The sequence below is a fragment of the Haemaphysalis longicornis genome, unplaced genomic scaffold (assembly GCF_048455015.1).
Source record: "Haemaphysalis longicornis isolate Haplotype H1 unplaced genomic scaffold, Haemaphysalis longicornis Haplotype H1 scaffold_10, whole genome shotgun sequence".
Lineage (NCBI taxonomy): Eukaryota > Metazoa > Arthropoda > Arachnida > Ixodida > Ixodidae > Haemaphysalis > Haemaphysalis longicornis.
Window position 1 is genome coordinate 122190337 of NW_027526204.1, and position 16286 is coordinate 122206622.

Below are 16286 nucleotides of genomic sequence, written 5' to 3' on the forward strand. Positions count from 1 at the left end.
ACGTAATGTACTTTGTACTGTGTCAGTGTGCTGCTTGTGTATTGTTGCGGCACCGTATAGGCACGAATGTACATAGATTTCGCCATTGTGCCCCTTGCTTTATTTTCTTTTTTTATTTTTTTATTATTATCATTCTGTGTCCTTTTGCACTGAACATTTGCTATTGGTAATATGATCTTGCATGAACGCTCTTCGAGAACTTCATGGGGAACTGTATATTTCCTTCTTTGTATGTGTAATGTAGCCTTACGTCCACTTATATATCGGTATTTATGTGATCTAGCTTAAATTAGCGTTACTTCGCATTGTATTCTCCTTGCATTGCATAACCTTGCCTTTCTGCGTCCGCCTCGTGGACGGTCGTCACGTTTTACGCAGGAAATCGCTTCCGCGTTTTCACCCCATGTGAAACCACGTGCCGTTTTGGGACTTCCTTCGAACCTCTTTCATTCCCGCATTCCCCCATCGCGTTTTACGCAGGAAATCGCTTCCGCGTTTTCACCCCATGTGAAACCACGTGCCGTTTTGGGGCTTTCTTCGAACCTCTTTCAGTTCCGCCTTCCCTCGCTGCGTTTCTCGCACCCCTCCCGCCCTCCCGCTAAAAAAATCCCCTCTCTTGTCTCAATCCCCCTCTTCCTTCCTTCTCCTTTTTTTTGTGTGTGTTAACGCTTGCGCTAGGCGTCCGTAATTAACTCTGGTCTCCCCCACTCTTTTCTCCTAACCAGTCAATTTCCAGTTAAGAAACGAGCAGGAAACGAGCCCCTACTTACTCCCTCACTTTCTTGCTTTCCCGTGGTGTCTTCAGTGTCATGCAGCGCCTTCCTCTTATACATAGCCACGCCTGCCTTGATTACGCCCCCCATTTCCCCTCTGTTCCCCGGCACTACTCCAACGCTCCCCCCCCCCCCCCTCTTGCGTTCTGGGGCCTCGCATACTTCTGTGTCGCGTAGAGCCAACGTTTTGCTTGATACATCTGCTTGCTCCGCCCACAACTGAAATGTATTTAAACCGAACTGATCTGCACTATTTGTATCTTTGAAAAAGACCGGTCCCCGGTCGAAACGTTAGAATAAATGTTATGTTTTTCAGTTTGACTTCTCTATCGTATATATATATATATATATATATATATATATATATATATATATATATATATATTGTCACGAAGACAAGGACGACGCAGTTGTCTTGCAGGAGAAACAAGTTTATTGGAGCGAACTTGTGCTCCCCTAACAACTAAAAATAATACAGAGGCGGCGAAGCAGCGGTCAACAAAGTGACTTGCGTCAGCGAGCGTCGCAGAATCGAATGCCCCGGCGTCCGTACTGCAGGCTTTTATCTTTCGGCGCGCGTGGTTCTCGAAACGTCGATCCACATCGAGAACATAGTAGATCCAAGAAGATTATTCTGGGCTGTTCACGTTAGATCGGAATGCTCTCCCTATCACAACAGATAACACATGCGGCACAGAAAGAAAGAATGGAACACGCGCTTCCCTTGGCGCAGAGATAACACAGACCGACGCAGCCGGGCGGTAAAAGCAAAACACAAATAAACAAACCCAATGTATGGTTCGCGGCATTACCCCCCCTCTAAGAGTGCATCGACCCGATGCTAACATAAGCGACAGTCCGAACAAATGAAAATAAAAGTTCGTCATCGTTCGTAGAAAGGTTTTATGCGAACCACGTGGACGACTTCGGGTCGCGTGCGTCGTCGTGATGTGCCGGAATCACCACTGGGGATCACTTCGTAGGTTAATTGCCCAACACGTCTTAGAATCTGGTAGGGTCCGAAATACCGTCGCAGAAGCTTTTCACTGAGTCCGCGTCGTCGAATGGGAGTCCAAACCCACACACGATCCCCTGGTTGGTACTCGGCGTCTCGGCGTCGGAGGTTGTAGCGGCCGGCATCCACCAGCTGCTGGTCCGTTATACGAACTCGAGCGAGCTGGCGGGCCTCCTCCGCACGTTGAAGATATCCGTGGACGTCGGCGTTGAGGTCATCGTCTTCTACGTGCGGAAGCATGGCGTCGAGCATCGTAGTCGGCCTTCTACCGTAGACAAGCTCGAACGGCGTCAGCTGCGTCGTCTCCTGGATAGCCGTGTTGTACGCAAACGTAACATACGGGAGCACTTCGTCCCAAGTCTTATGTTCAACGTCAACGTACATTGACAGCATATCTGCGATTGTCTTGTTCAGACGTTCTGTTAGTCCGTTCGTTTGGGGGTGGTACGCCGTCGTTCTTCGGTGATCCGTGTGGCTGTAGCGTAATACTCCTTGCATCAGCTCCGCAGTAAATGCCGTTCCACGGTCTGTGATTAGGACTTCCGGGGCTCCATGTCGCAGCACAACTTGGCTTATAAAGAACTTTGCCACTTCTTGTGCAGTCCCCCTCGGAAGAGCGGCGGTCTCTGCGTAGCGCGTCATGCAGTCTGTCGCTACGACAATCCACTTCTTCTGTGATCGTGACGTAGGGAACGGGCCTAAAAGGTCCATTCCAATCTGTTGAAATGGTCTCGATGGGACGGCGATCGGTTGCAGAAGTCCGGCGGGTCTTGTCGGCGGCGTTTTTCGTCGCTGGCAGTCACGGCAGCTCCGGACGTAGTGGGTGACGTCAGAGGTAAGGCCGGGCCAGTAGTACCTCGCCTTGATTTTTCCAATAGTGCGGGCCGTGCCCAGATGTCCGGAAGACGGGTCGTCGTGGCACGCTTCCAAAATTTCGTCACGAAGGTCCGCGGGGATGACGAGAAGGTAATTCGCTCTTGTTCCGGGGCTGAAATTCTTCTTCACAAGGACGGAGTTTCTCAGGCTGAATGCTGGTAAGCTGCGTTTGAAGGTCCTAGGAACGGCAACGTTGCATCCCTCGAGGTACTCGATTATGACGCGTAAGTCGGGGTCGGCACGCTGCTGGGCGGCTAGGTCGCTCTCCGTCACGATCCCGAAGAACGCGCTGTCTTCATCAGAGTCTTGTGGTGGTGGGTCGACGGGGGCGCGGGACAGGCAGTCGGCGTCGGAGTGTTTCCTGCCGGATTTATAAACGACTGTAACATCGAACTCCTGCAGGCGCAAGCTCCACCGCCCAAGACGGCCAGAGGGGTCCTTCAAATTGGCGAGCCAACACAGCGCATGGTGGTCTGTTACAACCTTGAATGGCCTTCCATACACGTATGGGCGAAATTTTGAAATCGCCCATATAATAGCCAGGCACTCTTTCTCAGAGGCAGAATAGTTTTTCTCCTTCTTCGACAGACCACGGCTGGCATAGGCGATTACCCTTTCGCAGCCGCTTTGCTTTTGGACAAGGACGGCACCCAAGCCTATATCACTGGCGTCCGTGTGCATTTCCGTTTCGGCATTTTCATCGAAATGAGCGAGCACGGGCGGGCTTTGCAGGCGTTTTTGCTGCTCGCCGAATGCTTTTTCTTGGTCGTTTTCCCAGCTGAAAGGGGTGCTATCTTTCGTCAAGCGCGTGAGCGGCTCTGCAATTCGTGCGAAGTTTGCGACGAAGCGCCGGTAGTATGCACACAGCCCGAGAAATCTTCGCACGCCCTTCTTGTCTTTCGGCCTTGGGAAGTTCGCAATGACTGAGGTTTTTGCCGGGTCAGGTAGGAATCCCGCGGCGTTGACGACGTGGCCCAAGAACTTGAGTTCCCCGTATGCGAAACGGCACTTTTCAGGCTTCAGCGTCAACCCCGACGTACGAATGGCCTCGAGTACAGACTCCAACCTTGCAAGGTGTCCGTCGAAAGTCCGGGCGAATACCACTACGTCGTCGAAATATACGAGGCAGGTGTGCCACTTGAGGCCAGCTAGCACAGTGTCCATGACTCTTTGAAACGTCGCTGGTGCTGTGCACAGCCCAAACGGCATCACCTTGAACTCGTATAGGCCGTCTGGGGTTATAAATGCAGTCTTCTCTCGGTCTCTCTCGTCCACTTCAATTTGCCAGTAGCCGGTCTTCAGGTCCATCGATGAGAAGTACTTCGCGTGGCAGAGGTGGTCGAGGGCGTCGTCGATTCGGGGGAGGGGGTACACGTCCTTTTTCGTGATTTTGTTCAGTCGCCGGTAGTCAACGCAAAACCTTAATGTGCCGTCTTTTTTCTTTACGAGTACGACGGGCGCAGCCCAGGGGCTTTTCGATGGCTGTATAATGTCGTCGCTGAGCATGTCGTCGACTTGAGTCCGGATGGCTTCCCGTTCATGTGAAGAGACGCGGTACGGTGACTGTCGGGTAGGTCGGGCTCCGTCTTCGATTATTATTCGGTGCTGCGCTAGAGGGGTCTGACGTAGTTTTGCGCTCGACGAAAAACATTCGCTATAGCGACGCAGCAAAGCCAATAATTTTTTCCGTTGTTCTTGCGGTAGCGCCGGATTCACGTCGAATGGCTGCGGGAGCTTGAAGGTTTCTACGGGTGTGCGGTCAAAGTCGGCGACCGCGATCACATCACTTGCTTCTTGCGTTTCTTCGAGGAACGCAATTGCAGCTCCCTTGTTTAAATGCTGGTACTCTTCGGTGAAATTAGTGACCAAAACGTGAGATTGGCGTTGCTTAAAGTGCGCAATGCCTCTTGCGACGGAGACACCGCGGTCGAGAAGTAACCTTCGATCACTCTCTACGATAGCGTCGATGTCAGAAGCAGCATCTTCACAGTAGACGGCGATCATCAAGCTTGCGCGGGGTGGCAGGGTGATGTGATCGTCGGCGATCCTGACAGCAGCACGGTGATCGGGGTTCGGCTGCGGCGTCATGGAGTGATCGGAGGAAAATGTTATCGACTTGGTCTGCAGGTCAATTATTGCGCCGTTGTCCGTCAAAAAGTCCATTCCGAGAATCACGTCGCGGGAGCAGTTAGGCAGAACGAAGAACGCCGCAGGGTACGTTGTGCCGTCTATGGTGACGCGCGATGTGCACGTTCCACTTGGCGTCACGAGGTGGCCTCCTGCTGTGCGTATGTGCGGACCGTCCCATCTGGTCATAACTTTCTTCAGTTTAGACGCAAATGGTCCGCTCATTACCGAATAGTCAGCTCCCGTGTCTACGAGGGCGACTACGTCAAAACCGTCGATGGACACCTTGACGTCAGATGCAGTCTTCCTCGAGTTCCGGGTTCGTCGGGGCGTCGTATCTCTGCTTGTACGTGTTGATGGTCGGGCACTGTGCATCGTCGTTGTCGTCGTCTTCTCAACGGACGTCTCGGTCAGGTCGGGTACGCGTCGCGCCGTGTAGCTGTCGTCGTGTGCGGGAGTCTCGTCAGGGCTGGGTCGGGTCGTCGGGATGAGGGCATGTCGTGAATCACTGTCTTCAGCGCGTCCTTGCGTCGTTGGAGGGTGTCCAGTTTTTCGCCGTAGAGCAACTTCACCTCCAGAAGTTGCCGCTTTTAGTTTCCCCCGCGTGGGCTGGGGGACCTTCCACGTGCGTAATCAGCATTGCTACGGTGGTTAGGCGACTGGTATGGGTAGGGCGATGGCGATCGGTATGAGCGGGCTGGTCCTCGGTTGGTGTTGGACAGGTATTCGTTGATCTCAGTAGGGCGCTGGCCGGGTCGGGGGCGTGGGGCGTCGACGGAGAAACCACGCAGTCCGAGTCTCCTGTACGGGCAGCGTCGATAGATGTGATCGGCCTCCCCGCAATGGTAGCACAGCGGACGATGATCTGACGTTCGCCAAACGTCAGTCTTCCTCGGCGTCTGGGTTTGGGCTGTGTACGGCGGTACGGTCGACGGCGACGAGAGTGGGGACGGCGGCGAGAGTGGACGGCGGTACGGTGGAGCTTCTTGTAGACGGGTTGAAGCAGGGCGGGGTCGACGAACAGCCGCGGAATAGGTCATCGCCTGTGCCTCGCGGGGCGCCTCGGATGGCATAGAAGTGCCCAAAGCGTGTTGAACCTCTTCGCGGATGACGTCAGTCAGGGAAGCCTCTTGAGGTTGCGGCGTCGTCGGAAAAAGCTTCCGAAGCTCCTCCCTGACCACTGCTCGGATGGTCTCACGCAGTGTGTCGGAGCTTGTAGCCCCGGCACCGATCGTCTCGGAAACCATCACGTTGACCGGGCGATCGTACTGCCTCGTTCGAACTTCCAGCGTCTTCTCCATCGCGGCCGCCTCAGACGCGAATTCGGCCACCGTCTTGGGAGGATTGCGGACAAGGCAAGCAAAAAGCTCCTGCTTTACCCCTCGCATGAGAAACCTTAGTTTCTTTTCTTCTGTCATCTCCGGATCCGCACGTCGAAACAACCTCTTCATCTCCTCAACAAAGATCACTACCCCTTCGTTGGGGTGCTGCGTTCGAGTTTCGAGTAAAAGCGCTGCGCGTTCTTTTCTGACCACGGTAGTGAAGGTCTTAGTGAACTCGCTTTTGAACTGAGCCCAGTTTGTCAAGGAGCTCTCGTGGTTCTCGAACCACGTGCGAGCCGAATCTTCCAAGTAAAAGAAAACGTGCCGGAACGTTTCTGCGTCGTCCCACCTGTTGAATGTCCGGACGCGCTCCAGTTTTTCCAACCATTCTTCTGGGTCTTCTGCGGGGGCTCCTCGGAATGATGGCGGTTCCCGTGGCTGCTGCAGAACGACAGGAGGATTGGCTTGGTTGAGCATGGTGCTGGTCGCGACGTTTTTCTTCTTCGTCTTCTCCGGTAGTAGACCGAACTCGGGTGGTAAATCTTGCACGCGGAGGCTGGCTCTTGTTGGACTGGCTTGGCGGCTTCCAGAGGTTGTAGTGGGCATGAAGGGTGCGTACCCAGCACCTCCACCAGATGTCACGAAGACAAGGACGACGCTGTTGTCTTGCAGGAGAAACAAGTTTATTGGAGCGAACTTGTGCTCCCCTAACAACTAAAAAGAATACAGAGGCGGCGAAGCAGCGGTCAACAAAGTGACTTGCGTCAGCGAGCGTCGCAGAATCGAATGCCCCGGCGTCCGTACTGCAGGCTTTTATCTTTCGGCGCGCGTGGTTCTCGAAACGTCGATCCACATCGAGAACATAGTAGATCCAAGAAGATTATTCTGGGCTGTTCACGTTAGATCGGAATGCTCTCCCTATCACAACAGATAACACATGCGGCACAGAAAGAAAGAATGGAACACGCGCTTCCCTTGGCACAGAGATAACACAGACCGACGCAGCCGGGCGGTAAAAGCAAAACACAAATAAACAAACCCAATGTATGGTTCGCGGCAATATATATATATATATATATATTGTTATGCGAAGAAAGACATCGAAATTAAAAGAAAACGAAGAAAGCAAACTACGAAACAGATTACACGCACGAGATGCTCCGCCAGGTTCATTGACACCTTCTACCGCACCGAGTGCTCGCGGCCACGGCACGAGCTCGCGCCGGCCACCGGCGAATGAGAAGCTTCCAGCGACAGCGGCCGGTGCCAGGGAAGCGAGCCGGGAAAAAAAGAACACACAGAGAGAACAGACAAGTGTGGAGAGTGACCGGGATGCGCTGCGGTCGGGCGACCGGACCCGTGCCGTGCCCCGAGAGGTCCTCCACAGCCGTAACCTCCAGGACATCTCCTCCGCAAGGAAGTCGTCTCGCCGGGCTTCGGTAGAGGATCACGACGCCCCAAGAGAGCTGCGTGTGCTACTACGCGACGGGAGCTCGGAGCGTGCTCTACCGCTGGGCCACGACACGTCGCCTGGACCTCGCAACAACGCAACACCACGGAGCTGCTTCTCGGACGTGTCGGACAACCCTGTTCAAGCAGAGAACACATATTGTGACTTTTTTTTAGATGCGTCTGCATCTCATTCACTCGCCTTGTCCATGCAGCGTCGGCGTTGTTGTCGTCCGCTCCTCCCCCATTCTCCTCGCCGCGCGAGCGGCGCTCTCCGCCGCTCACCCCCTCTCCTCTCTGATACCCCTCTCTCGTCCACGCCCCTCCCCCTACACTATAAAAAGTAATAGTTAGCGGCGCCCGGTTTCGATCCCACGACCCTGTGGGCGGAACGCGAGGTACATGCTGCTCTTCCCACTGCGCCACAAAACCGAGACAGAATCAAATACTACGAACGCGCCTTATATCCTTGTCTCATTCAAACTACGTCAAGAAGCTACTGATACAACGCATGATGGGGCAATGATTAACACTTGCAATAAAAGAAAAGAAGCTCCCGCTTACAGCAACAATGATGGAGTAAAGGTCGTTGCGACAGCGAAGCTCCAAGCATACCACTTAGAGAGATTGACCAAGATTGGCCAATAAACCATAATAATAATCATAAAACATAATAATCATACGCGTTCCCGGCACGTTTCACGCGAATTCAGAATCAATCCAACGGAAACACCAAGTGGACCCCACGATGCGTCGCATCTACAGAGGGTTCCCCTCGCGGGGAGGTGGGCGCAATTTTTTCAATTGCCAACCTTGACTGTTCGCGGTTGCTCGAACTCACGACCGTTTTCTACATTGCTTTGTTACAATTCCCCAATGTTCATTATAGTTACCCGTTGTTCTTCAGCTCATTATGAGTTTGTTTAGGTTTTGGGGATATATGAACTAGTCTCGTTTCCAGTTTCTTCTTCTATTTCTATTGTCCACCGAACCTGACAATGTCCGCTACTACCGTTTTGTATGTGCCGTAACCTTAAAAAGACGGCTGCTGATTTAGATAAGCTTGCCACTACACAATGTTGCTTCCTTGGAATATTTTTACACTACTTATGCCTTTATATTCACAACTTGTTGAACGAAGGATGTTTATTGAACAGGCATGGCGACCAGTCTGCATGCTGCCTCTGAGGACACAGTGGAGGACGAAGACTTCATCGTGGTGGACCCGAATGCTCTCGTTCCCCGCACGTCCGCGACCAACGTTGGGCAGCCAGTGAGGACATTCTTTAGAGTAATAAGCTGTGGAGACTTCAAAGTTGAGGAGGACATCTTCGAGAGCCAGGTGCCCCCAGCGGACATCTACGACCTCAGAGCACGTAACTCAGAACCGGGGCCGAAAGGCACGCTACTCGTGTCACTCATGTGGACGTGGCCAGGAGCCCATTTGTACTCCGAAAATGGTGAGCTTTGAATGCGCCTTTTTGTAGCGGGTGTGTTCTGCCGGGAGATTTAATTAATTGATTATGGGGTTTAGCGCGCCGAAGCTACACAGGTGAAGAGGCGCGCCGTAGTGGATGGCTCCGGATTAATTTTAACCACCTGGAGATCTTTAACGTGCGCCTAAATATCGAACACACGGGCGTTTTTGCTTTTTGCCTCCATGAGAAAAGCGGACGGCGCGACCGGGAATCTCGACCTGTTCTGCCGGAAAGGTAATCAGTGAGCGACGGAATACGAATAAATATCGAGCATCAGGTTTAAATATTTTAAATGCTTTAAATGTGAAGCATCATCATCATCATCATAAGCCTAGTTGTGTCCACTGCAGGACGAAAGCCGCTCCCAAAGATCTCCAGCCACGCCTATCGACTCATGGTTTATGCAGAATTTCGATTTTTGGGGGGTGTTGGCGGGATGTTTGGGGGGGGGGGGGAGTGTTTAAATCTTTAAGCAGGGTGCTTGTGGTTGGGGAATCTTTTGGGGGGGGTGTCGAAGTCCTTCTGGGGGGTGTTAGGGGGGTGTATAAATCGTGCTAGCTGAGTCTATGCTTTCCCCCCAAATTTGCGTTGCTCATCTCTCCATCGAGTTATTGGCCTACCCGTATTGCGTTTGCGACCTAAAGGCGCCCACTCTATTAAACGGATGGTCCACCTGTTGGTCCCTCGTACGCATGACGTAATCCACCAATGTTCATTCCCTTCGCTTAATTTGAACCAGAACGTCCTCCACCGTAGTCTGTTCCCTAATCCATGCGGCTGTTTTCCTGTCCCTCATTGTGACCCCTAGAATTCTCCGTACCATGGCTGGTTGGGCCGATCTAAGTTTCCTTTCAAGTCGTTTGGTGAGACCCCAAGATTCTGCCCCGTAAGTCAGCACTGGAAGAACGCATTGATTAAGTACAAGCTTTTTGAGTGACAGAGGAAGCTTACAAGTCAGGATATCGGAATTCTTACCAAAAGCAGTCCACCCTCTGCTTACTCTGCGGGAAATTTATCGTTCATGGTTTGGATTAGCAGCTAGGATTTGCCCAATGTATAGGTATTCGGCGTCTGTTTTCAAGACTTCATTGCCTTCCGTGAATTGATGTAGCCTGTCGTGCTGATTCGACATTACCTTGGAATTTTCGGATTTATTTTTAAGCCTTTCCGAGCACAGTTGGCGAACATGCGCTGCAAACTTTGGCTTCGGCTGAACAGGACAATGTCGTCTGCAAACCTTAGGTGGCCGAGATATTCTACATTGATTCGCACCCCGGTTCTCGTCCAATTAAGCTTTCTGTACCCACCCTCCACACAAGCTGCAAATAATTGTGGTGATATTGTGTCCCGTTGCCGGACACTATTTTGTATAGGAAATTTAAAATTTATGTGATGAAGCCGTATACGCCTCGATCTTCGCGATCGCTGCTCCGCCTGCTGCCGCTTCTCTGCGGCGTTCGCGAGATGGGCGCTGCGCGACTTATATGAGCTCATGCAATGTTTTGGTTCTCTTTAGCTTCTTTTTGCCTTTCCAAGCTCTAAACAACTTGCTATGGCCACATCACTTGGCAAATAGTATGTTTAGGGCACTTCGAAAAACATTGCGTCTTGCTAGAGTGCTCTAACGCCAACAAGAACTATGAGGCAAAGCGGTTCTGCGCGCTACTTGGCCGCTTTTACGGGCATCGGTGACGGTAGCAGCATATTACCAGTGTCGCCTCCGAATACGTCACGAATAAGTGAATTTTATTGTAGCCTCGCTTAGATCTAATTCTGGCTCAGTGGGAGGTTGATTTTGTTTTGAAGCGCGGGAAACAAATGCCGGTTCGTTTCGAATATATACGTCGTACAAAAATGTTTCGTGGATGTGGCTACCGAAAACCTGACAATATAGTGTGCCCTTTATGGGAATATAACCTACACAAAATTTTTAAGTATATTCCAAGGCTCTGCGTCATTGCGTATGTGCACACTCACGCTATAGCAACAACCAAAAAGTGTTAGTTAAACCACGGAAAAATAAATGGTCTGCAAGTCGGGAAGAAACAGAATAGCTCGTACGGGAATGCAAAACCCAGCTAGGCTTCGGAAACGCCAAAGAAGATCGCCTAAACGCAAGCCAGGTAGGAATAACCTGAGCACTTAGAGGTGAAATGCACTGCTATATCCGAGGACATGGAAGAGGGGGAGGGGAAGCTTAACTATCGTTGTGCAAGACTGCGAAGCGAAATCAAGAAATGAACCTTTTAGTAATCCCACACAGAAGGTGCGCGTTTAATTCATTTTTAAAGATGATAGACTTTCTTGGGCTACTTGAACGGGAACATTTTGGTCTGTGTCTGTCTGTCTGTCTGTCTGTCTGTCTGTCTGTCTGTCTGTCTGTCTGTCTGTCTGTCTGTCTGTCTGTCATCAGCCACCCGGCCAAAGGGATACAGATGCTGCGCAATAGACTTCTTATATACTCACAGCCAAATCTCAACGTGTAAGTCCGGTGTTAACGCTCATACTTGTCAACATTGTTGAACAAGAACAAGACATTACACAAATATGAGGCGGAAAATCAAAACATAAGTGATATCTGCAGTGTCCATATATTAAAAAATTCATGAATGCTTGGTTTTTCCGATGTCAAATGAAATACATCAACTGCAAACCGGTGCCTGCTGTTTCCAGCGCTACTATTGCTCCTGGCGGCATTTACGAAATAAAACGGCAAATGCAACGAAAGGTTCCATTAGGTAGGCTCCACGACCCGCTTGGAACGCTCATGGAGCAGGGCAACGTGGTTCTACATACGTTGTAGTAGGGTGACTCGATTGACGCGCGTCTCTGCAGTACGGCAGCGCTGACATCCAGGCACCCGACTTGGAGCAGTGGAACGCGGTAAAGTTAAATTGACTTGAGCAAACTTCTAGCGTGTTATCCTGGGAGTAACGAGGCGGGAGAGGAACAGCATGACAGGTGAGCAGGAAAGAGAAGGGAGGCATTTACTTGGCAGGGGCGCCAGTCGACTATCGTCTTTCGTCGACATTTGCAACGAGAGGAGCAGATACTCGAACTTTTTTGTTTTGTTTTTCGACTTAAACAAACAGCTGATCACTCGGCGGACGCATTTTTTGAAGCACAAGGTAGACAGGTCACAAGCGATATAAGGTGTCGCTGGAAGAGTGTGGAATCTGATAAAGCCCGGTGATTTCAGTTTGTGCTAGATTCTGCAAACTGCCTGTGTCTTAAGACTGTGTTTTGAAGCGTTGAGTCCCGGACGCGGATTACTCTATAAGCCCGTCTCCGCGCTGCTCGCGAAGGATATATGCAGCAGATAATGGATGTTTGCCGGCGCTCACCTCACGACACACGATCCAGCATTGAATATTTTGGCGTGTGCGAATTCCCAAGCATAATTTTGCATTGTCCATCGTACTTATTTCGTAGAATCTTCGTGCTATCTATGAGACAGTGGCTTGTCAAGCGTAGTATGACATTAGCAAGCGTCTGTCACGTTGTCAGGTATGAGCGCTCCGCTAGGTTATGGAAGCGCACAAAACCTATTTACATAGTAGTGTATAGCCGTAGCATGACCATCTGGGAAAATGCTGCTTGCGGACACACTGTTAGTAAATTTTAGGACAGTGGAATTACAACCAGCTTCGTGCATATGCCCGTTTCGCGACGCCGGCTTTAACCACACCTGGCGATCGTGCAGACCGAATTAACACAAAGATGGCGTCAGAAATATTTACGCTCGCGTAAATGCTCCATATTTGCGAACAGAGTGACTGCTCCACATACGCATGTATTTCCAACTCAAACGGTAAACATCAATCGTGAACGTGCCGCAAAAGCAGGGCCACCGAGGGGAGCGGGCCGTATCTCCCGCAGCTGCTTTAGAAACAGGCCGCTAGGAAGAGTTTCAGTGGCGCCCCTACACCCAGCGCTCGAGGCGTATAGTTCCCAATAATGACACCCTTCGAAGCATCGAAAGCCTAACCAGTGAGTACCGATCTCTCAGAAGCTGCCTCACTTTTGCCCTCACTGTGACGCAAATATTTCAGCAAGCCAGTATTTGAGGAGTAGCACCAGATGAGCAAAACGACACGCCCGCGGCTAACGCACTTCTGAGAGGTAAGTACCTCCCTGAGTATTGGGCTCTATATATATATGTGCGTGCGTATGTGTGTGTGTGCATGTGTGTGCGTGCGTGTGTGTGCATGTGTGTGTGCGTGTGCGCACGTGTGTGTGTGTGTGCGTACGCGCGTGTGTGCGTGCGCGCGTGTGTGCGCGCATGTGTGTGTGAATGTGTGTGTGGGCGTGTGTGCGTGCATGTGCCTATGCATGTGTGCGTGCGTGTGTGTGTGCATGTGTGCGCGTGCGTGCGGGGCCAAATAAAATAACTTTCCTCAGTGGCAAGGATAGCTTCTGCTGAAGAAATTCGGCCTACTTATGACAATTTCTTTGGCACCCACCGTGTTCCCAACCTGTACGGAGAGTTGGCCGTTAATTTTCTTATGATGACAGAAAACGCCCATGCGTAATTTCAAAACCTCAGATATGATTGCCAGGATTGCTGCAGCTGCATTTCTCGTGAACTCTTAAAAGTTACAGATTATGCGGACACCTAAGCCCTTCTGATGGAAGGCGGCAAATCTCATAATTTGGGAGGATTACGTAATTATATGTCCCGTATTATGGTGGATCCAGTATGGACGCATGAAGACTTCTATCACCGCTTTTCTTTGCAGCTATCGTGTATTTCACTTTCTCGCCGAGAGGTTCATTTCTACACCAATTGTTTCCCCAGGAATACGAATCCGAAGGGGAGTGCGACAAGGAGATACCATCTCCCCAAAATTGTTCACAGCATGTCTGGAGATGGTATTCAGGAGGCTTGACTGGGAAAACTTAGGCTTACGGATACACGGCGAATACTTGAGCCATTTAAGGTTTGCAGACGACATAGTCCTGCTCAGTGAATCTGCAGGGCAACTCCAAAACATGATTGAGGAACTACAATCAGAGAGCTTCGCTGTGGGGCTAAAGGTAAACATGAATAAAATAAAGTGATGATAAATAAACATGCTAAACGCGCCTTTTTTAGACTAGGAGACGAAACACTGGGACAAGTACAAGAATATAACTACCTTTGCCAGGTGGTCAGTGTGGACCCAAACCAAGAGAAATAAATCAGGCGCATAATAGGACTGGGATGGGGTGCATTCGGCAAGCACTCGAAAATAATGAAGAGTAAGATACCTCTAGCCCTAAAAAGAAAGGTATTCAACCAATGCGTCCTGCTGGTGATGACATACATAGAGGAAACTCGGCGACTTACTAAAGAATTAGATAGCAAGCTTAGGTCCGCTCAACGTGCCAAGGAGCGAATATGCCAAGGAGTAACGCTTAGGAGTAACACTTAGGGGTGGCAAACGAGCTACCTGGATTAGGGAACAAACTCGGATAATGACATCATGGTTCAGGTTAAGAAAAAGAAATGGACTTGGGCTGGTCATGTGGTACGACGAACAGACAACAGGTGGACCGCAAGGACAACAGAATGGACACCGATAGACGAGACTACAAGAGGAAGGCCATTAACTCGATGGAGAGATAGATGGCTGTATGGAATAAACTTTATTTAAGACGAGCTTTAGGTGCAGATGTTAGGGGCACCTGCCCTGTGGGGGGTATTCTTTAGTCCGGAAAACCCAGATCCTCGCTGGCTGCTCTTGCTCTTCATACCAGGTCTCTCTGGTCGGAGAGGTCTGAGCTGGTCAGCCGGGCCGCCCACTGACCGTAGGTGAGGTTGGGGTTTGGGGAGAGGCTAGGGGTTTGTGAGCACACCCATACCATATGGTATAGTGTGCTGGGCTGGGTGCAGAATTTGCAGGTTCTGGGATAGAGGGTGGGGTGGACTGCATGTAGAATGGAGAGATGAAGTAAGGAAATTCGGAGGCAAAGAATGGACTCGGGCAGCACCGGACAGGAGCGGGTGGAGGTCAATGCGGGAGGCCTTCGTCCTGCACAGGACCTAAATAGGCTGTTGATGATGATGATGATGATGAATTCACTTCTACGCAGCAAGGCTTCGCCGGTAAATTTTTTCTCAGTTGTGCAACCATCATCAGTTCTACTACATACTTGTCTACGATATATTTCACAAAGAAGCTTAGCCCATTGCACATTCCAAGAACAAGTTTATAAAATGCGTCAACCTGCGCGAGTTTTCAGCGCAGTCTGAGTCACGTTTTCTCATTTTCTATTCTTTCAGCACTGCACATTTATGGGCATGCTTACTTTGCTGAGCATTGTGCAGCAATGCTTGCTTTATTGGAGCACGAATTCCTCAGATTGACGCCTATACCGCTTTTCGTTCAAAAAATATTCTGCGTGAAAGCTGCTAGCAGCAATATTTCCAACAACGCTTCATTTGAAAACGATTTTTTCAACCTAAACAAGTTTTTGCTTTTTCAGCCTCTTCAATCGAGATTCGAGCCAGCAAGGAACCCGCAAAGCTGAAAGCAAGCTTCGAGAACGGAATTGAAATCACGGAGCACGATGTTGTGGAAGGGGAATTCACACCACTTCCACCAGGCGCAAAACACACAGTGAGATTAGCACTACCAGCGGCATTTTCATCTCCCCAAAGTGATGGTGTTGTATTGTGGGACGTGTATTTGGTGGCTCGCGTCTCAAACAGTGATGGCCTTACGTCTATTTCGAACATTGCACGCACGTGGTTTGACTCTAGGTTTGTGCTCCCCACAGAGGAAACCAGCAACAACACAGATAACACCTGCTGGGGAAGAGGAAACGCAGAACACATGGACGCTGATCATCGCTGTAGGAGCCCTCCTCACCCTCCTAGTTGTCATCTTGGCGGCGGCGGCAGCTTTAATCAGACTGTACGGGATGGAAATGACGGTTGATCACTCTCTTTCACATTGAATTGGTACAGCTAAGGCAGGCAAGCCACTCATTCATATAGAAAACTGCATATTCCACCCTATAAAAGAGCAGGGAATAAACCAGTACTTTGTTTGTTCAAACGGGCATTTTTGTTTTTATAATGCACTCTACCCGTCTATGGTCTTGAATGCGACGCGGGCGCCTCGATATGTCGTTTCTTTCACCTTAGAGATCGGGGTGCGGCACTCCGGTGCCAAACCCCCCACCATCTGACAACGGTATACGATCGTTACTCACAACGGTATACGATCGTTACTCAAGTTTGATGGTCCCGATTATGTGG

At 50.6% G+C, this 16286-nt stretch overlaps 1 protein-coding gene across 1 annotated transcript in view; it reads left to right on the forward strand.

Annotated features, from left to right (window-relative positions):
* The window catches only part of LOC144157938 (calcium-activated chloride channel regulator 3A-1-like), a 53710-nt gene extending 37651 nt beyond the window's left edge, over positions 1 to 16059 (forward strand). Inside the window, exons 6-7 of the mRNA XM_077688650.1 lie at positions 8720 to 9022; positions 15509 to 16059. Of these exons, the coding sequence (XP_077544776.1) occupies positions 8720 to 9022; positions 15509 to 15963 (758 nt within the window). The 3' untranslated portion in view covers positions 15964 to 16059. The remainder of the gene's footprint in view (positions 1 to 8719; positions 9023 to 15508) is intronic.
* Positions 16060 to 16286: the final 227 nt, after the last annotated feature.